The 25,769-nt window shown below is 39.0% G+C and overlaps 1 protein-coding gene across 2 annotated transcripts; it reads left to right on the top strand.

Moving 5' to 3' along the window:
• The first annotated feature begins 3,540 nt into the window (after positions 1-3,540).
• Positions 3,541-24,961, top strand: LOC135432489 (protein FAM13A). 2 transcript variants are annotated; one of them, XM_064688218.1, is made up of 4 exons: positions 3,541-3,645; positions 5,575-8,091; positions 19,939-21,735; positions 24,116-24,961. In XM_064688218.1, exons 3-4 carry the CDS (start codon positions 19,945-19,947, stop codon positions 24,809-24,811), a joined length of 2,487 nt encoding a protein of 828 aa, XP_064544288.1. In that variant the 5' UTR covers positions 3,541-3,645; positions 5,575-8,091; positions 19,939-19,944; the 3' UTR covers positions 24,812-24,961. The 2 variants fall into 2 exon arrangements, with proteins under 2 accessions (XP_064544288.1, XP_064544287.1); XM_064688217.1 differs by lacking the exons at positions 3,541-3,645; positions 5,575-8,091 and adding an exon at positions 17,782-17,922.
• The last annotated feature ends 808 nt before the right edge of the window (positions 24,962-25,769 follow it).

Here is a 25,769-nt window from a genome sequence, read left to right on the forward strand (position 1 = left end):
ATTAATCGTTATCGACCGGCCGCCACAAAACAAATTTGTGCGCCTTAAATTTATTTTGCTGTGCTTTAGTTTTTTTGTTTGTGTGTTAATTATGTTGTTTTTGTTTATTCGTATGCCACGTTCGGCTGCGCCTTCAAGCGTGTAAGTAAACATTGGAATTCTGCATAACATTTATGCATGTAATTGGCCTTAAAGAGCGCACACCTTGAGGCAGGTTCATTGCACTTGTCCGTTAGTTAGTTGAGAGAGTACGAAAACTTAATTGCCGTAATTGAAATTAATGTGTTTGTAGTACTTATGCAATGTGTTTATTACTATTCGTTAGCTAAGACTAAACTATAAGAGATCTTAGTTAAATATTTATTGTATGGTAAAAATAAGTAAAAATAAGTCTGCTGGTCACATTAATAATACCTGTCCGTCCTTTACTTTGCGTAGGACACGCGCCTGATTTAGCAGCGTTTCAAGGTTGAATTAGCGTACGTCATGGCATTATCCTTGCAACAGCATCAACATCAACATCCTGTCAAAACGGGCAATGCACTATTTTGGTGCCAAGGATAAAGCTGTTTGCATGCCAATTTCGATTATTGTTGCACCCCTCAAACCGTGCATGTGCATGTGTGTGTGTGTGCGTGTGTGCGTGTGCATGTGTGTGTCTGTGTGTGCGTGTGGGGCAAGCGAAAGTACAGCCGACTAACAAACTGACCTACACAGCAGTCCATGCCTGAACCCAGTCCCCAGCTCTCAAGTTCGTTTTCATTGCCAAAAAAGAAGAGGAAGCAGACAAAAAATGGAAGAGGGAAACTGCGCATTAAAATTGCTGCTGCTGCTGCTGCGAGCATTATCCTCGTATCAGGCTCAACCAAATTGAGCTCTTTGTCTCGCACCCGTCGCACCTCGCTGCTGACTTTTGCTTACTACGCAGTTGATTTTTGCATCCCATGTTCCAGCCGTACATATCTAGCTACCTACTCCCATGCCCTATCCCAAGAGTTCGCCTAAGAGCACGCGCTCTTCTCCCCAAAGAGCAGAGGCTAAATCGATGGAAAGGCGTCTGCGCATTGTGACACACGTAAAAACCATTCACTAAAACTGCACAATGAAGCCGAAGATGATGAAGATGCTCGACGCTGATGGTGCTCCTGCTGCTCCTTCCTCCTGCTCCTTCCTCCTGCTCCTTCCTGCTGCTACTGCTGCTCCTACGGCTGTCTCTTTGTCCAGGCACATGAACATGCAACGCCGTCTGGGCAGCAGACAGAGGCTTACGGCCAGCCGCTGGCTGCCTAAGTGGGTCAGTTATTTTTGGAGTCACGCGTTTCTATTTGCGGCACCTAGCCCGCATCTGCCCCCAACAAGCCCGATAAGTGCCCTGCCATTCGTCCTGAATTCAATTCAATTTCACTCGAGTGTTATTATAAAACTGTCAGTCCGATTGTTTCAGTCCAGGAATTGTGAAATTCACTTCACATGCACGTCGTCCACGTCCCTCACAATATTTCACCAGAACTCGTGTTCATGTCCCTTTTGATGGAGTAGGGCGGAGGCGGGGGGCGGGGCGTTTATAATTCTCATAAATCGATTTGTTGAGGTTTCAATTTCATGAATGGCATTTCAATTTCCCCAAAATAAACGCAAAAGCCGAAAAGTTTTTAAATCGGAAAGTTGATGGACGTGGACGTGGAAATTGTTATGAATATGACAAGTTTGAGAAATATATATGACCTTTATAGGGATCTAGAGTTGGCAGTATATAGGCAATATCTAGTTTTTGGTTTCGTCCTGTTTAGGATTTCCTGAAGTAGAATTGATAAATATAGAATATAGGGTACCTTATATAGATCAAATGCATAGAGCTAAAGATATCGTGTATCATAAGTATAGAATAAAGAATCCCTTATATAGATCATATACATAAAACCAAAAAATATCCTGGAACTAACAAATATATTATATAGGAACCCTAACATAGAACAAATATATGAACTTAAAATATCCTGGTATATAATAAATAAATATGGAATAAAGGATCTCCAATATAGACCAAATACATAGAACTGAAAATATCCTGGCATGGTATAATAACATATAACAAATATATAGAATTGGTATATTAAAGAGATTAGCTAAAAATTTCGAGAAAAAAAGATGAAATCTTAGAATATAGGACGCCTAATGTAGACTATACATATAAATCTGAAAATATCCTGGCATGGAAAAATAAATATAAAATAAATTTCTTACAGAGAAAAATTAGTTAAGAAAAAAGATAAGAGATTAAATAATGCATATTTTTGGGCTAAAACTTTATCAAAACTTTTATACGATATATGCATACATAAAGTTTTTCTTATTAAGATATATATAGGATATATATATATATATAGGAACCTTTACATTAGGAACCTTTACATAAAACTAAAAATATCTTGGCATGGAAAAAATAAACATAAAATTGCCTTAAAAAGAAGATAAAATCTTAAATAATGAATATCTTCAAGCTAAAACTTTATCAAAGTTTTTCTACGATATATGTTTTGATATAAAGATATATATTCTGATATAAGATAGAGGGGTTATCTATAATATCAGGCCCTTGCACTTAGCTGTTGCGTGCTCCTAAATGATTATTTCTATTTATCTACGTGAATTTCATTTAGGTTTTCGCAATGCATCTTTGAATAAATCGCACGATTTGTTTTCAGATGCAATTTGGTTGGATTTGGCTTAGATTTGTGCAAGAAGCGAAATTTTACGAGCGTTTCTAAAAATGCACAAGCCATAAACAAAAAATAAATACGAAAATGCGGCAAATGCGAGAAAAATGGCAAAATAAATAATGTAAAAATGTGTGCAGAAAAAAATAACTTGGTAAAATGCCAAAAATGATCGACGCAAGCAGATTTTCAATATGGCTGCCATATATATATGCCATATATATATATGCGAAAATTGTAAAATATAATTGGCAAAGGGTAGATAATCAGATATCTAGAGGTTTAGCTGATTGCATAAGCGCCTGGGCATGGCTGTGGCAGGAAGCTTGCGGCGTCTGCCACATGCCACACACAGGCTCACAAAGTCGCAGAAACAGACGAGGGGGGGGGGGGTGGAAGCGGGGTATTGCCTGCGCACACAAAGCAATTCAAGGACACGTTCATGTTCAATTGCCAGGCATTTAGCAGGCATTAAATGCGGCTGGCACACACAGAGAGATCAGGCAGCATGATGTCACAGGGCAAACCGCGGCGTATGCGTGATATTTGAGCCTGTCCCTAAGTGCATCCTGCAGCAGCCTCGCAGCCACGTCCTTGCCGTGCATATCTGGCTAGCTCCTGCTCCACACACTCGCGCCTTCTCTGTCGTCGCACACGTCGCTCTCTCTTATAGCACACGTCGTACGCCACTTGGGGCACGTGCGCCAACGTGCAGCTCGCCGGAATCGGAATCGAACTCGGACGCGGATTCGGTTTCGGCCGCTGTCTCGGTCGCGGTCTCGGTCGCTGTCTCGGCCTCCGTTCTCCGTTCTCTGGCGCTCGCTGCTCAGTTGATGTTGGTTTCTCGTGCTGTGTGGTTCGCATTTTGGCATAGAGTTCGTTTATTCCGTGTTTTAAAACTGTGGAAACTAAAACTGTTTTAAATTAGGTAAAAATCCAGTCATGACTTTATTAGCTGCACTTACAACGCTAACCCACTCACACCCCCCCCCCCTCCCCTTCCCCTTCCCGCTGTTGTTAAAGTCCATTTGCTGCTTACATAAAACTTGTACAGGTGCTTCCCAGGTGTGAAAAGTATTTGACTGGGAAGGGGGCCACTCTTGGCGCCACTTCCGGTCTAAGCACATTTCAACTACATATATCTTTATTTATTTACATTTGTATCTTATTTATTTGCATATTTCGCTTTTGTTTTCACGCCGGACGCCATCAAAATTTTGCCCCCAAAACGATTTATTTCGGCCTGTCTGCGGCGTCAAAGTCAAAAGGCTTTTTTTTTTTATGTGTGTGTAAATCTTCTCGATGCGTGCGTATCAGCACATATATCCATATATCCATACATATATATCCGTACTATATATGCGGCTCTTGTCGTGTATAAATACTCATCTTTATTTGTTTTGATTATGAATATGTGTGTTTTTATGAAAGTCGCGCATTGTTGACACGCGAAAAGTCCATTTTAGCCAATATAATGAAGCATCTATTTGCAACCAGCCAATTAGTGTTTGTATACCCTGTATATCCTGCTTGGTTAGGGTATGTTGATACGAGTTGTCTACTTGGTGAAGTGGATGAAGAAAAACACCCTGTATACAACAAATATATACTTAATGGAATAAGAATTATATGTGAAATATGAAATGAATTATATGATCATCATCTATCATATACTTTATTTTCATCTAATTTATTTCATATTTCTTATATTATTCTTCTTTCATTATACTCTTTTTCTGCTTAAGCATATAAGTGTTGTATACAGGGCGTTTTTTTTGTTTAGCAGTCTAGGCTAATGCCTAAATTGTTCTTGATCTTGTTTATGTTTATTTTTTAAACAACATTTTTAAGTAAATTTATGTTTAGAATTTATGGTAAATATAACAGTTCGCCTTAAAATCCATTCTACGCACAATACAGGGTGACCTTTAGTCTATTATCTATTATCTATTATCCTATTTGCCTGACAAGTGTTGCCAACATTTTCAAAGTCCACTTGATACTCAAGGTCGCATTAGATGAGATCATTTGAAATGTCTGCCAGACGATTCCATTTGAACACGTGAGAATAGGCATGACATATGCCTGATTTGTAAGTCGCAATTTCTTCATTTAACGGTTTTTGTTTGTTTACCGTTTTTCGATTTCTCGCATGATGTAACTTTGTTTATCAATTGACCAAATGCACTTTTCGAAAAAAAATAATAAAAATCATAACCCCATATACCACCATATGCATATTTATATAGTATTGTCTGGAAACAATTGGCTACTCAATTGAGAAATTGAAATACAAATCACAGATGCAGATGCAGATGCAGATGCAGATTCACAGATGTGCAATTGGATTTTCTCGTAGTCTTGTCGAGGGCGTTAGTTGGTCAATTTTCAAGCTCATTTTCTATTTTTCATTTACATATATGCATAACAACATGTGTGTGTGTTTGTTTGTTTGTTTGCTTGTGTGCATATCTATGTGCATGTACTTTGCTCAGTGGCTGCAGAATTCTAGAACATTCCGGCTGTGTACATTATTAAATAAGAACTTGACAAACGCAATTGAATTGCGCTCTTACTCGCCCTTTTGACTGCTGTCCTGTATCGTTTTATCAGCTGGTTGCAAATTAAATGTGATTGAATATAATTGCTGCGTTTTTCCAGCATTTGATTGTGCAATCCATATTGAGGGCACGGTGATTTTCAGTCATTATAATTACTTTTTACTTTTTTACATTTTAACCGCTTATTCATAATTGAAATCAACAAATTTAAACTCACTCTCTCTCTCTCTCTCTCTCCCTCTCTCCTTCTCTTGCCATACGTCTTACTCACTCCGGCCTGCTTGCTCTCTTTGCAGCTATGGATATGAACAAGCGAATCGCCAACATGGATTCAATTAATAATAAAAATGAACGCATAATAATGCAAAAGCATTAGAAAACCAAATAAGCATAAAGAGTGAATTAACTTAGTAAGAATAAACCGCCAAGCCAAAAGCAAAAGTAAAAGGCACAATCAACTCTTCGTTAAAATAAATAACTCTTCACAATTGTCAAATCAAATAAAAGAGAGCGACGAAAAGAGAGCGCGCGAGCGCACTTTGCTTTTGTTTACACGCCCATTTGTGCGTTCGAGTAGCAATTGCAACTATAACTAAATTACGAAAGCAAATATTTACACAGACTTGGCAACAAATCAATTAAGTAACTAATTAAACAAATTTCAACAGCAGCGTTAAAACAACTATTTAAGCGGCTTGCATCGCGGCAAATTCCAACAAAGTTAAAGAGTTTGCGCAAATGTAAAGAGAGCGCAGGCAATTGCTATTGCACTGAGAGGGCGCAAATACACACATAAAGAAGGCAAACTGGCTGGTCGAAAATACACAACACACCAACACACACACGCACACGAACATAGATTCGTCAACAAATTGCGTTTACTGCTCCAAAGTCTCGTGCTTGCTCTGTTGGCGCTGTGCCGCTGCCTTCCAGATAGAAATTGAGTCTCTCGCGTGACACAACGTGCGTCCAAACGAGCGGAAAGTTTTCCTCAGTGTGCGTGACTGTTTGAAGTTTGCTCTGTTTTTCTTTCTTTGCTTTTTGTTGCTCATTCGCTTGAGCAGCATCAGCAGCAGCAGCAGCAGTAATCGCCGCCCCCCACCGTAGCGGCAGTCGGTCATTGAAAGCCATATTTTGCATGTGCGAAAATTTGCAATGCAAAACTATTTCGCCTAACCGTCAAAGTCAAAAGCAAATAAACATAAAAGCTTAAGAAAAAAAACGTGCGCAATAAATAAACAGTGACTTTTAAAATAAATACAACAAATTATAAAAAAACGCTAACAGCCAAGCGAGTGTACAATATCGATTTTTTTGAGCAGCAACGAGCGTCGATGACCTCGACGACACCGACAGCTTCAACGGTATAAAAGCAAAAGCTGCGCGACGCTAACGCTTTTGCCCAAATCCAATTGAGCCACGTTTTACATAATTGCCCAAGCGCATAAAGCAACAAACGCAAAAACAACAACAACAACAAAAACCAAACTAGCAAAAGCACAAATTATAACGGCGTCCGCAAACCGAGTGCAAGTGGAAAAACATTTTGCGGCTGGCAGAAGAAGGCGAAAAAGTAGCACAACACTTCCAGAGAGCGGCCCAAGCAGCTGCAGTCGAAAATCACAGAGACACATGCTTAGATATCGGCTCGTCTCCACACACTTCCTAAAGCAGCCGTAGTCAGCCCACAGGCAACGCCAGTGGGAGAGGGAGAGCTACAGCGAACGAGTGTGAGAGCGAGTGAGCCAGCGTGCAGCAATAACTGCAGCCACAGAAACATAACAAGAGCGAGAGAGCAACTGAGTGACAGACTGAGCGCGACGTCACTGGAAAGGCCGATCGCAGGATACGAATACGAGGCGTCGGCATACAAAAAGTACATCAGGTGCGCCGGCTGTGCTCATTCACGTGCCGAACGTTGCAGTGCGAGGAGCCTGTTCCCGGATTAAGTGAACGGCGGTAAACGATAAATAAACGGTACCCACACAGCATTGAGTTGGGGATCTTCGGTTAATTGATTAGCATCAACGCTTGAACCGCAACAGTTGCAGCAGCTTGCAGCAGAGGCGGCATTGAAATTTGCATCTAACGGGCCCTATAATTCAGTCACAACGTATTCGCTAGGAGTTCTACGCCTACTCGGTTTGAGCTGTTTTAATTTAGATAGCGAAAATGTGCAGAGATCGCGATATGAGTTTGTCATAGATCAGCGCAATCGTCAGTACAAGGTTAAGAAAAAAATTAAACTCATGTTAAACTGAATGTCAACGGCCTGCTAAAGAGCGAGAGAGACAGCGAGAGACAGCGAGCCTTGGACCAATCAACAACAACAACAACAACAACTGCAACAACAACAACCAGGACGTCTACTCACGATCCAAGCTAAAATACCAAAGTTAACAATTTAAGCCTAAACATCAGCCATTTAGCTAATTCAATCAATCGATCAAGCAATCAATCAATAACACCAAGCACAAGGATCACCAATTTGCATGTGTGTGCGTGTGTGTGCCCGCCGGAGTGGAAAGCGTGAAATGTGACTGTTTTTTTTCCCCTCCCCCAACAACTATTAACAATTGCCTCTCGCGTAGAACAGAGGCCAAGTGGAAGTTTATCGATTCTCGGAGTGCGTTTTAATAACATACATATATATTATTCGTATTATTACTGTTATTACTCTTATTACTATTACTTTTATTGTTCGTGATTTGTGTTAATTTTAAAACGTCGTGCAGCTGGCGAACGTACGTGGAAAAATCAGCAAAATTGAAGACTTTGCGAGAAATCTTTGGAAGTCCGTTAAGGCTTGCGTTGTAAGTATATTATTGTAAATATTTAACTGTCAATGTCGTTTCTGATAGCAAGATTTTGGTAATTTTCCACGCGTTTCTCAACCCTCATGGAATTTTCCTGAACCACTTTTGAATGCTCACGCACTTTCTAAAAGGCAGCTACTTTGATAAAGGCAGCTACCTACCTAGCTCTTTTAGGGTTTTTGATCTTTAATCTGTTCGTCATTCAGCAGAAACAGCTTCTCATTTATAGAGTGCTTAACTTAACAAGCCTTTAACCGGATTTACAGCATTTAGAGATACACGTTAAACACTTTTTTTTTTGCCATTAAACAGACTTTGTAGCGCTTCAGGCCTATATTTAGCAATATAATAATAGAGTGCACTCTATTATCTCTCGCAATTTAGAATACTTTGCTTGGGTTTTACAATTTATCAAAGATTCTAACTTCAGCAAGAACTATTTATTCAAAAACAAATGCCAAATATATTAAACTATATTTCTATAAAAACTAAATATTAAATCTCTCATTAATCCACTAAATAATTAACGTTTCATCATATCTAAAGTTTTAATTTCTTCTATTAAATCGCTTAAGAGGTCTAGAGCGGATGTTCCACTCCCACTCTCTCCCTCTATCTCCCCCCCCCCTGCCCCCTCTCTTTCACTCTTTATCTCCCGTCTGCCGGCTGTTAACTTAATTTACTAACTCGACGTCCGTCTGTCACAATTATTGATAATCCATTTCACACATTTGTTCTGATTGTTGCTAATCGTGTTGGATTTCATTTATGATATTGTTATAAAGAAATTCACACCTTTTGCATTCGTAAGCGGAGCGTTGCCAGGCACAAAAATACAACTTAATAGGAACCGATAAATATTGGCGATGTGCGGGACCAAGCGCAGTTGTTGTTGATAAACAACACTTGGACTTTGCTAGTATTATATATTTTGGCCAAGCATGATTGATATCCAATTTGTTCACAGTCTGGCAGAGCCAACAACAAACACAAGCACAAACACAACATATTATTAAGCAGATAATAATGGTGTGTATGTCTATGACAATACGGCAATCATATCTTTCTAATGTACTCGCGTTTTCCAACTGATTTTTCCATAACATTTCCATTGAATCGATTCATTTCTGTTGTTCTTTTTAATGTATATTTTCTCTTTGTTTACCCTTGAGTCATCATTGTCAAGACTGTGGCTAGCACAAGCTAGTACAGTGTAAACTCGACAAGTGAACGGCTCGATTACAAAGGGGCGAATATTTACTTTTGCGAATATAATTTTTTGACAGATTATTTACTATTTACTAAAACAACTTTATTTTAAACATTGAAAATATTTCTTACAAACTGTAGCTGTTCACTCAGCACAGTCTTCACTGTATTGTCGCGCTGTCTCGCTCACTCTTAGCTGTCGCTTTTCCACAATTTGGACGTTTGCTTCTTTGGTCATAAATTTTCCATTTAGGTAATGCGACTGTCCCAATATTTGTTTGTTGTTTCAACCTGTTCTCACTTTTATTGCTGCTGTTGTTGTTGTCGTGGGGTTACAAACTGTTGCGTGCTTTTAGGAACGCCACCTCCCGCACTCTACCCATATAATTTATTTACTAGCAACCAGTCTTCACGTCAGAGTCCCTGACGTGCAATCCACATTATTTGTGCCTGTTAATCCAAAAAATTACAAGCTCTGTTGCACATTCTATATTAGACAAGTCAATAGGACGTTTGCTTATAATCAAAATATGTACAAAGAGGAGGTAGTTCATGCCTGGAACTGTATTGCCTTAACATAAAGTCTTAATTATAAATAAATATGTATATTAATATATACTTACCTTAAGGTTAACAAACATATACAGTAGGGGGAATCAAACCAGAGAGAGAAAGAGAGAGTCAGGAATAAAATGTATATGACTTAAAGTTGAATTGATGAAAGCATGAAACCTGCAGTCCTTACATGAATTCGTGAGAATCGCATAGAAAGGCTGTTAAATTATTGTTTTTCTTTTTCAATACGCAAATCATCTGTTCTATGTATCTGTATATACAGATACAGATACAGATACAAATACAGATGTATAAATATATTTATATATATTAACAGGCAATACACTTAGGGCTCTAATTCGGTGGTGTCAACTTGTAATTTGGCCCAGAAATACATTTCGCATTCACACGGCTGTTGAGCTCAATTAACAAACCGATCCAACAAGAAAATGTGTGAATTTTTCTATAATTAGATAATACACAGAGTTCACATGTGTAAAAATATATTACGTTGTTTATTTCGCAAGCGATTTAAAATGAACAAAAAAGTCGAATTTATTTTTAGCGATATGGTGTGAAGAAATTTGAAATTTGTTTAATATATGAAGAACACGGGCAATTAGAAGAAACAAAAAAATGTTATGAGCAATACCCTAGAGCAGATTGTTGACCGTGAGAAATGTTTAAATAATTATTTAAATTATTTTATTGACTATTTTGTATATTTTTCTTTTGTAACTGGGATGGTATGTAATGCGAACCTTAAGATCTTTAGAAGTCTAAGGGCTTTTATGCCCGCATAAATATGGGAATTCTTATTGAATTGTGGGCTTCTTTAATTATTTGCTGAAAGAAGTTAGATATCTTGATCGAATACCTATTCACTTGACTTATATTTGACTAAGCTTAATTTAATGGCTAAGACTGCATACAGGGCATCTTCAAGTCGTACCCTATGCTTTAAAATATGCTCATTTGTTTTCATAAACAGCATTTAGCATCTTTTAAAATGTGTTATTGCTTCGAGAGCATCACATGCCCTCCCCCCTCTCTCTCTCCCTCTCTCACTCTCTCTCTCTCATCTTAGCTCGACAATCTACAACCTCGATTATTTTAATATCTCGTGTTGGGAGCGTGATTATGCGAAATAATAAAAGACTAAGCGGCATTCATTAACAATTGTTTCTGAGTTGGTCACGAGGCCACGAGACGTCTGGTTTTCGGCATGTGGCATGGTTTGATGGATTCAACTCCAGCTAGTACCGCGTACCGGAGGCACAGTCAGTACCAGTCCGGGCAGTTGGCACGTGGTGACAGTTGGTAACAGCAACGGCGAACTCGGAAATCAAATTTATGCATTTGACAAATGAAAGAATGCAAAAAAATCTATTTTAAATGCCTTAAATTAAGAAACCTGTTCGTTCGCCTTCAATGGGGCACATACATAAATCAAGGCAAATATACTATGTGACGTGAATCTTTGCGAATCTGTTCGTTTTGTTGCTTTTAATTCTTTATCAGCGCTTGGCAAAGTTCACGAAACTGGAAAGGAAAGAAATTTATACAAACCTGCTTCGCCTGCTTCGTTTTCAATTGAACTTGATTGATTTTAACGAAATGCGAGTAAAAATACGACAGTTCCATATTAATTGAGAGACAGCACAAATCATCAATGAAATGCAACCGCTGATTGCGTCACGTGCTGCCAATTATTTAAAAAAAACAGAAAATAATAACAATAATAAAAAGCAATCGCATAGAGTAGGCGTAATCACAATCGTTAACGTACTTTGCCCCATTTCAATTCCCAGCAGCCGCTTCTCAATTCTCAATTCCCATTAGCCGATTCCCTGCTCTTGGCTGGTTGTCATTTCCATTCGCTTTTCATGCATATTTAATATTCTGTTGTTTTTCCTGCACATTTGTCTGTCACCGCATTAATTTGTACTCTGATTTATGTGCTCAATGTGGGCTTTGTATTCCTTGTGATCGCTAAGCCTTTGTGTACTTACAAAGAAGTTCTCTATATCTGCAATTCTTTGAAGATATTTTCTCATCTCTCCTGTAGAAAGAATGAAATTTAGTAAATTATTTATATTAAATAACAAGCTTAATAAGAGTATGGCTGATTATATTTCGTGTTCTTCAGTTAACCTTCTTTTCTATATATTGCATCCTTTAGGATGCTATTCCTATTTATAGATCTGTCTTGACGCTTCTGCTCATTGCAAAATAATTAAAAATTCTTATGCTTCGCCTTTAAACGCTTCATTTATTTTTATAGAGCATACGCAGTTCGTTGTGCTTATAAATTTCAGACAAATTTGTCTAATTTGCCTGGCCATAAACATTATTAATTAAAATTTTGTGTATTTCTCATTTGCATTTTATGTTTTGCCTGGTTTTATTCCGCTGACATTTGCAGACACAACAACACACACACACACCTCGCCCACACTCAGACACAACAACCATGACGTCAACAACAGCTCTTCATGGTTTTTCGGTTGTCTATAAGCTTTTGTATTGCACAATTCTCGACAACCACACGCCGCACGTGACTCACATTAAACGCATTTTGTGGCTAGAGCTGAGTCTAGATCTAATGACAGAGTAAAGTTTGGTAATCGGTTTGTTTAGTCGATGGTTGCTAAATTGATTGATGCCGCACGATTGCGCGCATTGATAAAGCAAAGAGCCAAATGGAAATGTACCAAAAATAGCAAAAAATAAATATAGAAATCCTATAGAAATGTACAATCAATATCTGACTATTTCCAGTATTGACAGTCTGTTCAATGTTGCGGTTGCTCTTCCATCAAAAAAGAAAGCCGTATAAGGCCTAACGAATCTCAGATGTTATCGAACTGATGTATGGCCGGGCGTTTAATTATTTCTGTCTGGCACATTAATTAGGCGCTGTCACGATCGATACGTAAGGATAATGTAACGCTGCGCTTTGAGTACCTCGAATACTCGTACATCTACGTTAAGTACTAATGCATAGCTCATAGATATACTGAGCTATTGACAAGCGCTTAAGAATCGTGGTGCTGTGGCACATTAATTAGCCACTGTCAGCGGGCGCAAAAACCACCCAGTGTGGGTGAGTACTCACAATACTCATACGTATACGTTAAGTACTCACACACATGCACATGAGTACTCACAGTACTCATACACAAACGTTCGGTACGCGCAAACATTCATTGATATAGTGCCTCGGCACGCGTTTAGTTGCCGCCAAAACTATTAAGAACACTCGAAATATACATACTCAAGTACTCGATATACTCACACCTATGTATACTCAAAAGTACTCCAACTAAAGCATGCAGCATTGAATATGATTTCCCCGATGCCATTTAGCGTTTAAGCCGTTTAACACGCAATTGTTGACTACAATTGTTAATACAATTAACCAAACGATAAAGAGCGCTTAGCCCGGAGCAGATCTGGGCCGCTAAAGAGAGCTGCTGCGATTACCGGCAAGTGCTGTAATCACCTGTCACCGGTTTGAGCCAGTCCAGACTGGCGTTAGGCAGTCTGGTCCGGCGTTTAACCGCTTTGGCTGTTGTCGCCTTTAGCCCGGTGAATCTTATCAACAAATGCGCTGAGCAAGGTGGAAAAAAAAGACGAATTTTCAATATTTGCACGCCATACGCCCAATAAACATTTTCAGAGCACCAAACCCATTGAAAATGAGTAAAAAAAACGTGGGCATAATCGTTTTGTGGAAATGTATGCAACAGGCCGAAGGAGACATCGAGGAGCCCAAGTTTTATATCAATTCTTTTAGACGATCTCAGTTGGAGAGCGCAAATAGATGATCCGCTTGTCTATGCTCATCTGGAAACGATTTAAAGTCTTCGGATCCTCAATGCAAGGACTCTTACGGTTGTTTATCCTTAAACACTGATCTCTTGTCACGCAGATTCTCTTTCATGACATCATTGATCAAGTCCCGACACGCATTCCCTAAGGAGCATACGTTCCTAAAGGTCAGGCTGATGCGAGTGCGGGGCACAGATGCAGATTCATCTCCATGAAGCTTCTCAATGTACTAAGGAGCCATTTGTTTTCTAACAATTTACCTGATCGAGATTGTCAAATCTTTTTGCTGAAATAGTTAACTTACTGCTCGAAAATAGCCGCGCGATTCAAGTTTATATCAAATCATCGATAGCTCACCTCGAATTCGATTGAGTATCGATTTGCATATTGAGTTTTTTAACCTTTGTTGGCAATTTGAAGGACCTAGAGATATAAAATTTGGGCTCTTCTATAGTGCAAGTAGATATGAGGTATATTTTTAGAGATATAAAATTTGGGCTCTTCTATAGTGCATGAAGATATGAGGTATATTTTTGGCTGTATGTATAAAACTTAGTTCAAATCTTTTTAAGAGAGTAGCTCGGTGTCGCGTCCAGGGTATCTCGAGTATATTTGTTTTGCCTATATGTATAAAACTTAGCTTGAATCTGTGTAAGAGGGTAGCTCGTCGCTATTTTTAGGGTATCTGCCAGTCGCGTACACCCGTGAAGAGCACTTATTCTAGTTGTTTTCTTTTTTGTTGCGATTATGACGTTGAATTTACACGGATTTGTTAAATTGCGCACATCGCGTATACGCCGCTTGTTACCATTTTAGCAGTACACTGCGAGTAACTGTTGCCGAGCGTGTGTGTGTGTGTGCATTTGTGTGCGTGTGTGTGTGTGTGATGCTGATGCTGTTGCCGTGCACGTAGTAAGCCAAAAGCCCATGACTTTGTTTTCGCGCCCGGAGATGCGAGGTAAACAATTTGATTAAAGCGCGTGTCCGGGCCACTCAGATTGTTGTTATTGTTATTGTTGCTGTTATTGTTGCTGTTGTTATTGTTGTTGTTCCTTTTTACAAATGTAACTCAATAGCGCCCAGTCAAAGTTCAATAACATTGCCCTACCAAATTCTTACAACAGAATGCCACACAATGGCCGCAGAATTCGCTAGAAATTTTGTTACTCGATACACGAGAATTTCACACATTTGTCGATATTATGTGAAATTTGTGGAAACGCTTTTTGCCGCATTACATGTGTAAACAATTGGCAATTTTGTAAGCCAGCTAATACATAAACAAACACACACAACACCTTTAAGCAGGGCATGACGCACGGCTTTTTTTTTTGGGCTCTTATCAAAATTGTGCAACACATTTTTGTATTCTGCATTTATTGATTGCCTGGCTACCAGTTTATCATTTATTATCATTATTTGGCTGCTGCTTATCAGCTGCCGTACTGAAACACAACTCTTTTTGCTGTTTATCATAGTAAAAAACCAAAGTTGGGGCTTTTTTTCTGCGTCATTAGCTTGCAACATTTTATCGATTATGTTAATTGCTAATTGCTTAAATGCATTTTGTTGAACTTGCAATTGATATTCGAAGCGTCAACTTGTCGTACTTTGTTTTTTCATCTTCGTTTTGTTTGCGTCTGTCTTTTTGTGAGTCATCAACAGCTGCCACAATTGGCGGCATAAACAGTCAGCGAATTTCTCTTCTTATAGCATAAACAATTGGTCAATGCAATGAAATACTCACATTACGAATTCACAAGTCTATTAATAACTATGCTAGGGCGTGTTTTTATAACTAGATCCGGGTCTGTAAAGCATATAAATAACACACATCTAAATTTATGAGTTTTTATTTAGAATTCAAGTCAAATGTTGATTTCAATTCTTTTTATTATAGTTACTTTTTTTAGTTATAGAAAAAAACTTAATTAGGTTCAATTATTTATTTAAATTGATTTAAAGTGTTTTTTTTTTATAGTTAACCTTTTTAAAAAGTTTAATGAGCTTAAAAAAATTTGAATTTATGTATTTACCTAAAATTAGCTCAAACGAAACCAGAATTAATTTAATTTTTTTTTAACGAACTCAGATTTAATTTAATTGTATTTTAAATATTTTTAAATTTTTATTAGTTTACAAAAAGCCAAATTTATTAATTTAATAAAAAAATGTTTATGGCCCATGTGGTTTTCATAGATTCTATTTTCAAAAGCATTTAAAAATAGAAAACAATGAAATAATTGTTGCTATTAATATGCCTATAAATATCTACGAATATTCAATACGAGGCCTTAAAGGTATTAAATAAGTTGAAACCATTTTCCAGACCATTCCAATAGCTGAATTCTTTTAATATTAATTTTTAATTTAATTGAAATTTATTTATAATTATATAATATGTAAAAGACTGAAATATTTACGAATAGTTCTTGTATTGTCCTGGCGCAGCCAACTTAATGAGCAACTGTTATTAGCCCTGGCGCAGCCAACTTAATGCTCCTCTGTTGTTAATTAGTGTTGCCAGACAGTTTAATTAGCAGAATTTCGACAAATAACTGCCAAAAATCAACTTCGATTTAGTTATTGACATTGCAATATGTATAAATATATATAATTCTATTTGCATTGCTGTCATATTGCTGCACATTCATTTTGCGCTGTCAACGCTGAAAAATCCCTAAAAAGAAAAGCCCCCATTTACGCTATGTCTTTAAGTTGGGTCCAATTAATTTGATAAGCATTAATGCGGGGCACATTGTAAGGCTTTGCACGCGCCTTCAATTAAAGACTGCGGTGTCCTTTCTGTCTACACAGCTTGGGGCGGGCACAACTGCCGGCGATCACGTCGACCATTTTGTGGGTAACGCACACCCCCTCTACCCCTTTCCCCGTCGTCGTGGCCCATGCCTCGATTGACGTCAGCGGCGCGTGGGCTTTAATTGTCATTCGTTGAGATTCTTATTTTGTTGTTGTTGTTGCTCTGATTGTTGTTGTTGTTGTTGCGCCTGCCCCTCTGTGTTGCCTGTTGTCTGTTGCTCTTGGAGCACACACACAACAAATAATTGAGTGTGTAACCCATAAGCAGGTTGATTGACACAGTTCTGCTTTGTACAATGGGCATCAGCTGCTGCTGCTGCTGCTGCTGCTGCTGCTGTCTCAATATTAATTAGCTAATTGCCTTAGTTTTAGCTGTGTGACCTTTGCGGCTGTGACATTGCACTTGAATGTTTGTTGTTGCGGAAGTTGCCGTTCAAGTGTTTTATTTTGTGCCCCGTTTGCATATCGAATGTTGTTTTTAAGCCCAAATTGAATGTGTGTGTGCGCTGCCGTTTTTATTTCGTGTTTTCATTTTGGGCATAAACAAGTGCATAAATTGATAAACATGCTCATATAAACAGGCACAAAAATTAGCGTGATTTATTTTTAAAAATTCCTTCCCCCCCCCCCCCCCCCCCTGCGCTTGATAAACAATTGAGGCACAACAGACGAATATCAAGCATACGCCCGGTATGTCTGCTGATAAGGTCAGCCAAGTCAGCCAGTCAGCCAGTCAGCCAGTCTGCAGTATGTCGCGCGCGCGGGCTTTTTGCATTGCTTCTGTCCATAGAAATTTCACACCTTTCCCCTCGCCCTCCCTTCCCCGCTCTTACTCTCTTGGCCGCGCTGTGCTCAGCTCATGATCGATTTGTGTTGATTTTGCGCACGCGCCGCTCTCACGCTCTCCTGCTCTCGCACAATCCGGCTCGCTTTCTGCCTCTCTTTCGCTCTCGCTCTCTCCCACTCTCGCTCGAGATTTTTTCGCATATAATTCGCGAGGTCGCCGCTGAAATGTATTTAATCGCATTTCGGCGCGCGCAGAGAAAACAACGTTCCAAAATACTCGAGTGCTCGGAAAAAAACAAAAAAAAAAGAAAAACTCTTTTACACAAATCATGTGAAATTCGCAATGCATTTAAATTGTGATTAGGCACAATTTTTAAATGCAATAAAAAACTAAACGAAAGAAAAAGGAAACATAAAGCCTTAAACTTGAACTTGGCCAGAGTCAAAAATTGCCAATTGATTTCGATTGAAATTAATTGCAACTGAAGTGATTTCTATATATGTGATAAATTTCTTCAATTTGTGATATTCAAAGTACCTTAAAAAATAAAAAAAACAAAGACTGATACGCTTAGAGCTTAAAACGTTATCAAAATGACGCCCAAAATAATTACATATTTTCTGGTAAATAGATAAAAATTCGTTTATTGAATTTTCACATTATTTGTTAATTTATGAAAATGTTGTGAAATTGTGTGTCGCATAAAATGCCAATTTCTTGATTATATAATCTATAATTATTATTATATAATTTTAAAAAATACTTTACCAGTTTCTGTAGATGTTCGTCTATATGTTTGAGAGCCTGGCATGGGATATGTTAATTATTTCGCAAAATTTATAAAGAATTTTTTTTAATTTAATTTTTTTAATGTTAATTCTTATTAAATATATTTAAATTCTTTTAATTATTTTTTTTTATTTTTATTAAGAGTTTTTTTTAATATAAATAAAACTTATAAATTAAAATGAAGCTTAGACAAAGTCAGATTTAATTAATGTAAATATAATTGGAAATGAAAAATAAGACTTAGCCAGTTTCCATATGTTTTAGAGCCTGGCAAGGAATTCTTTAATTAAGTCACAAAATGAAGATCGGCATTAGCTTATATATTCTTAAACAGTATCAAAAATGTAGTTAAATCCCTTCAACTGTCTGTTTATTATTAAAAGCTAACTCGATGAAACTTGACATAGTTGAGAATTTTTGCATGTCAGAACCGTTTTAATATAATTATTATAATATATATTATCATAATGATAATAAATAATTAACTTAAAAAATATAATAGTAATTAAAGTTTATATTAAAATAAATTATAATTATGATTTGAATTATAATATAATTAATAATCATTTTAATATAGCTGCCATTCAAACATTTGCACAAAAATTCAACTCTCACACGTACAACTTTTCTTATCAAGATATCCTTATCAAGCGCCGCACTTTTTTTTTTACTTTAGCTACATCAGTTTGCCAGCTAAATTATATTTTTATATTATTCTATATCTATCATACTCTGAATAACTAATAATTTAAGCAATACTCTTAGTCATATGTCAGCAGAGATTAAATGCATTCCTGAGTTTCGCTGTCGTTCTCAACAAAAAACAAAAGAAAATGTCACTAAACTATTTGAACAAGCTCGTCAAGTCTTTAATTGCAACCTGTTGAACGTTAATTACTTAAGCACATCGTCGTCAGGCTGGCAGTCGACGCCTTGTGGCAGCATGACGTTGCAAGTATTTGGTGGTACGTAATGTGTATATTACTCATTACTCATAGGACTCATATTAACCCACTTAATGGACAGCTCACTGGGCGAGTGAATGCCGCCGCCTGACATTAAACATTTACTGTATTCAATTATTTATGGCTTGGCTTCGTGTGGGCAAAGTATTTTTCAATTTTTCGCGCATTTTCCGTTGGTGGAATTTTGTTGAAACACTTGTTCAATCATATTTGATGTAGAGCTTTGAAAATAAGTTACAATTGGTAAAATATTGAATTATTTAGATTGATTTTTGGACTGTATGTTGATAAGCAGTCAGTCAATCAATCATTCAGTCAGTCAGTCAATCAATCAGGGCAATCATTTTTTATACACATAAATTGTCAGCTTTTCACGCATTTTATCCTTTTTGAAATTAAGTTAAATATGGTATTATTTAATCAATCATTCAATCAGTCAGTCAATCAATCAAGACATATCGTTTGTTATACATATAAATTTGTCACTTTTTCACACATTTTCCGCTCGTGGAATTTTTGTAAAACATGTGTTCAATCATTTTTGATGTAGCGCTTTAAAAATATGTTAAGTTATTAAATTATTTACACCCGGTTTTTTTTTTGTTGTTACTGTTTGTGCTGTGCGTTGATGATTAGTCAGTCAATCAATCAATCAGTCAGTCAATCAGTCAAGGCAACTCGCTTTTTATACATATGTACATATATACCATATATAATGATTAGGCGTTTAGTTCGCATCATGCGCTGGCAAAGGCTTTTTAATGAATGACTCGTGACGGCGAACGTCTCGAGACGCAGCACCACGCGGCGTATGAGCAATCTTTCAATTTATATAAATTGCTGATATTTATGTTGTTGTTGCTGTTTTTTTTTTTTATATTGCAGTGCGGCATGCGCCATCCCACAACTGGCCTTAACGAAGACGACCTAAGTCGTCTCACTGGTTCATCCTCCTCATCAACTTCGTCGTCGTCGAGCGCTTCGTGCGGCAGCGCCGCCTGCTCATCCTCATCGTCCTCCTCTGCCGCCTCCGCCGTGGCCGCCAAGCAGAAGCAGCAGCAGCAGCAGCCGGATATTTGCGATGTGGTGCAGCTCTCGAATATGGAGGCGACAACGCCGCGTTTCAATTCCACTTACCTACCCGAAATCATAAATCCACTGGAATGGCAAAAGTCACGGAAGCGCAAGGAGCGCCTGGACAGCTGCTCGGCGAGCAGCCAGGATCGCAAGCTACAGCGCAGCAACAGCGAGGAGCTGCTCACCGAGCCGGAACCAACAACAGCAGCAACAACAGCAGCAACAACAGCAACAACAACAACAACAGCCCAGTTGACACAGCGCTCCACAAACTGCGAGGTCATACGACGCGTCTCCTCGGAGGATTTCAAGCGCACGGCCAGCTATGCCAGCTATTGCCAAGAGTTTGAGCGCGATGCGAGCGCCGAATTGCCGCCAGACAACAGCGAACAGCAGGAGAACAATGCGGCGCTGGCCAATGTGACGCCAGTCAATGGCAATGCGGAGCCACTCAAGGATCGCGCTCGCAACGAGACAAGTCCGGCGCGCTCCCAGCAGCTGCAGCAGCTGCAGCAACAGCAGCAGCGGGAGGCCAGCGATGACAGCGAGTGCGAGCATGAGCGTCGCCGCAGCAGCGAACGCTTCTGCAAGTCGCGGCAGCCGCCGGTGCGCAAATCCGGTGTCAGCAAGAAGCCCAGCACGGCCGGCAAGTATCTGCCCTCCAGGCGGGACGAGCAGAGCGCCTACAAGTACGATCTATCCGCGCTCAAGTACGAGCGACGCGGCTTTATCAGCAGCAAGAAACAGCAGCAGCAGCAACAGCAATCCACAGCAGCAACAGTTGCCGATCACAACGACAACAATCTAATCGACTTCCACCAGCAGCAGCAGCAGCAGCTCCAAGCGAAGCGCAGCGCCAGTATCTCGCCCACGCCGACGACAAGCAGCTCGTGCAGCTCGGCGGGCGGCAGCGATGACAGCACACAGAATCCGGCGCCGATCAAGGCCAAGCCGCCGCAGCGCCAACAGCAGACGCTAAATCTGACCTCGGCGCAGGAATCGCTGCCCTGGGAGCGCGGCGATGAGCCGGCGCCGGTGCTGAGTCGCCGCTATGCCCATTCGCGACATCATGCGGGCAACATTGATGCGGATGCCAAGCTGGCGAAGGTGATGCCGTATCCGCAACAGCAGCCCAAACAGGCGGCCAGCGTGCAGCTGCTCGGCGAGGACATGGACTGTCTGGAGCCGATGGATGCAGTGCGTGCGTTTAGCTCGCTGGAGAATATGCGCACACGCGATGTCATGCAGCAGGTGGTGCCCGCCATGATGGCCTTCCAGACGCCCGAGGAGCGCGTCAAGGCCATCAATCGACGCGTGACCGCGCTCAAAAAGAAACTCGTCCAGCTGGAGGATTCGCTGGAGCAGCGGCTCGGCTATCGGCCCTCGCAGGCGGAGCGTCTGAACGACAAGTACATGAAGAACGCGCTCGCCGAGCTCAGCAAGCTGCGCAAGGAGCGTCACGAGCTTAAGACTGATCCCATTGCAGCCCTCGGCCTCAAGGTTGGCGCCGGCGGCTGCGGCGTCGGCAGCGGCATCGCAGCCAGCGGCCAGGAGGCAGCCAAGAAACTGGAGCGCATGAAGAACACGCTCAGCGAAATCGAGCAGGTAAGCAGCAGCTGCAGGTGGGCAGGGGCTGGGCAAATACCAAAACAACAGCTCATCAGACAAATTGTATGGTCAACTTTTGGTGCGACTAGAAATAAACACGGCCCGGCGGATGACGTCAGCGATTTTATGGTGCCTGTCAAGTTTGGCAAAACATTTCATTTGCTGTCTTTTTCGAACGCAAGTTTGAAACGAAAATTCGACTAATAATGTGACAGCAAATTCTATTCAAGTGCCAAAGAGGAAATATTATCATGTGATCGCAAGAGGAAACTGATATAGGGTATACGAGAGGGAAAGGAACTCACTTAGGGAGGGTAGAGGAAAAACTAGTGTAATGGTATTGGATATGAAAAGGGGAACAGAACTAGTATACGGTAAAGGAAAGAGAAAAAAACTGGGATATAAGTGAGGAAAACGAAATAGTATAGGGTATAGGAAAGGGAAAATCAATTAGTGTTGTGATATATGGTATGCGTGAAGGAATATAGTATAGGATATAGGATAGGGAACAGAACTAGTATACGGAATAAGAGGGGGAATATAAATATTACAGGGTATAAGAAAGGGGAAAAAACGAGTGCAGTGGTATAGGGTATAAGAGAGTTAATAGAAATAGTAAAGTGTATAGGAAGGGGTAAATTAGGATATTCTATGGCATAGGCCACAAGACAGGGCATATAAATAGTATAGGGTATACGACAGAAAATAGAACTTGGATAAAAGAGAGGAAATATATCTAGTAATATCCTATAGAGAGAATAGGAATGGGGTATAGAAATACTATAGGGTGTAGACGAGGGAAAAGAAGTCGGATTAAAGTGAAGGAATATAACTACTATAAGGTATAGGAAAGGGGAAAAAACTGGCATAGGGTATAAAGGTAGGATTAGTATAGGGTATATGAAAGGGAAAAAACTGGGATAAAAGAGAAGAAATATAACTTGTATAGAGTATAGAATTGGGAAATAGAAATAGAATAGGGTATAGAAATAGGGTATATTTAAACGCAATAAACCTGGTGTAGGGTATTCGAAAGGTAGCTTAACTTGATCTGTGCGTAATTTACAGACTACACGGCTAATTTTACAGAAGTATACTATAATTTGTCAAGTTAAAATACTAGGGAAGTAAAAGGTTCCCAAAACAAGCTCTAAAGATATTTTTTTTGTTATATATAATAGGTGTGGGATATAATCAGAAATTAGATAACTAGCTAAGCCAACATCTGATATGTGATATACAAATCAAAGATTCTCTAAATAAATTTCAGTATAAAGAAGTTAGTAGAGCTGATAAATGTGATATATGCGCACCCAAGGTCATAATAGATTATTATATCGACTAAAAACTACATTAATCCCATAAAATATAACATGGAAATGGAATTTTATAACAAAAAAATTCCATATTAAAAGTTTATTTACAAGCTGTTTGGTTCAAGGCAGTTTTCTTTTCAGTTATCGTTTGGTTTAGGTAAAAGGCTTAAAAAAGAGTTTCTTTCTAAGTTGAAGGCACGTGGCGGCAAATTCCATGCCCCAATTTTAATCTAAAGCTCCGCGGAGCAATGTCATTAATTAATTAATGCCCAAATGATAAACGAGCTTGCAGTCAAATTTCTAAAGGCTTTTCACAATGAGCTTATATAAAAATATTTGCATATATATATATGTATATTTATATATATTTATTTTCGTTAACGATTTGTTTTGACTTTGGCGCATGAGGAACATGTGTGTTTATATAAGTACAATATGCTACGTATTTTGTTTGCGGACAGGCCTCCCGCCCGACTATCTATCTATATATTTAGTCAGTCTCTCGGTAGGCACTACAAAACAAATAAACTTGAAAGGCTGCCAAAGAACCGACAAGTGCAAGTAGAAGAGGAAGCAGGAAAAAAACTAGAGGGGAAATGGGGAAAAAAATAACAAGAAAATAAATAAATTGGTTGGGGCAAATAATATGGTGTGCATTTATAAGGATGCACTTGTGACAGTGCCACATTAAGTATTATGCACACTTGTTTTTCTTTTTTCCTTTGCGCTTTTCTATTTTCGTTTTCCATTTGGCCGAATTGAATGAATTTTCCGCAGACCAAATCGAATAATGCCTAATGCATGTCGCTGATTAATTGACTTGTTTACCCCAAAAATTTTGTCAGACACTTTTCGGTCTTTATTTTTATCAGTTTTTGGGCATTATATGGGCCTTACACACACACACACACACACACACACACACACACACATGACATTTCGTTAATTGCAAACGAAAAAATTCAATTTTGACTTAAAATTTGATTGATGTGCCAGCAACTGCGTCGTATTCGAGCACTTGACTAATACCCTGTACATATTTTTTCGTTCGATTTTTGCAGAATCTCAGCGAGAAACGCACGCAAAACCATCGTCCACAGCAGCTGGATGAGCTGACCTCCGACCAGCTGGTGCAGGAGAAGAGCGCCGTGCAGCATGGTCTGTTGTTTTTCGAGAGCCTCTACGGTCATCCGATTACCAAGGAGGAACGGGATGCGGCACGTCCGCTCTACGATCGCTACAGGCAGCTGAAGCGTCTGGTTTCCCGGCACATCATGTTCGGCGGCTGTGCTGGCGTTCATGAGCTGCCCACCATACTGGAGCACGAGGCTATGGTGTTCGAGGCAACATCCACACCGGTGCAGTATTCATCGAACAATAGCACCGAGACCACCAATTCGCCCAGCGACTCCATGGCGCCAAATGCCCAAACACAGAATGCTTCCTCCGATGAGTCCACAACGACAACGACGACGACGACAGCAACAACGGTAAATGCGACGGAGACGCAGGCGGAGAATATAGCGGCGCTCAGTGTGGATCAGTTGTGGGAGCAGCTGGAGCGTGTACGGGAAGAGAAGATGCTGCTGAAGGCGACCATACGCGAATATGAGTCTATATTCGAGGAGCAAAATGGACGCAAAATGTTAAAGCCGGATCGCAAATCCCTCGAAACGGAAACCTATGCGCAGTACAAGGAGAAGAAGGCAAAGGTGCGTCTGCTGCAGGCGCTGATCAAGAAGCACATCGGACACTAGACAGCGTCCCATACACACACACACCCACACACACACACACACACACACTCATGCAAACTATTTATTTCATACACGAGAATTATTTCAAATTATATGACATTTAGTATACATTAATTATAATGATAAAGAGAAAAACAAAAAAAAAAGAAATACACAACTATGTAGTTTTTAGATTTACATTTATCATATATTCTATAATGATACATTTTATGAATATTGTTGATTCCTTATTGTTTTTTAAAAACACCTATACGATTACACTTATATAAAACAAAATTATAAATAAATTCACAAAAAACATCAACAAAGATCTGAAAGAAATGTTCACACAACTTGACTTGGTTCATAAGCAACATATATATACATATGCATATATATAGTGTATATTTATATATATATATATATACTCCACTTCATATATCATTCAGACTTCCACACGGAATTGATATCTATATATTCGTATGCGTATAACTCTTTGAGCCGTAATTGAAAATCCATTTTCTAATCGTCATTGATGTTAAAAAATGAATATTGGATTTTATTTTTTTTGGAAGTATCTCCTTTATTTTTTCGTTTAAGTTCCATTTCGCAGAGAATATAATGCTCGATATGACTGAACCGCTTTCAGACATTACTTAAACAGAGTTGAATTTGGATTTTATTTTTGGGAATATATCACATATTTTTGCACTTATTGATTAGTTGTAGAGTTCTATATGTTTGTTAAGGCATCAATCAAATATGAATGAAAAATTATGAATATTTCAATGAAAGAAAACTTTATAAATGTTGTCTATCCACTTGTAGTCACAAATTTTTATAACGCTAAACCAATACTACATATGTATGTCTCTCTCTCTATATAGAATATAGATTTGTATACAATATTATCGTCGCGCTTTCAATCAAACGTTTCAGTGTGTACACACACACACACCGCGCTATATAATATTGATGT

The sequence above is a fragment of the Drosophila montana genome, unplaced genomic scaffold (genome assembly GCF_035044405.1).
Source record: "Drosophila montana isolate Dmon_TW-CO22-7 unplaced genomic scaffold, ASM3504440v1 contig_3200_1, whole genome shotgun sequence".
NCBI classification, from domain to species: Eukaryota; Metazoa; Arthropoda; class Insecta; order Diptera; family Drosophilidae; genus Drosophila; species Drosophila montana.

What these genes read in the sequence shown, in the direction of transcription:
- LOC135432489 (XM_064688217.1), top strand. Translation starts at nt 17,893, where the DNA reads ATGACGCCCAAAATAATTACATATTTTCTG. An exon ending in AAATAATTACATATTTTCTG is followed by an intron (nt 17,923 to 19,938) that starts GTAAATAGATAA and finishes TTTATATTGCAG; the next exon opens with TGCGGCATGCGCCATCCCAC. An exon ending in CGCTCAGCGAAATCGAGCAG is followed by an intron (nt 21,736 to 24,115) that starts GTAAGCAGCAGC and finishes CGATTTTTGCAG; the next exon opens with AATCTCAGCGAGAAACGCAC.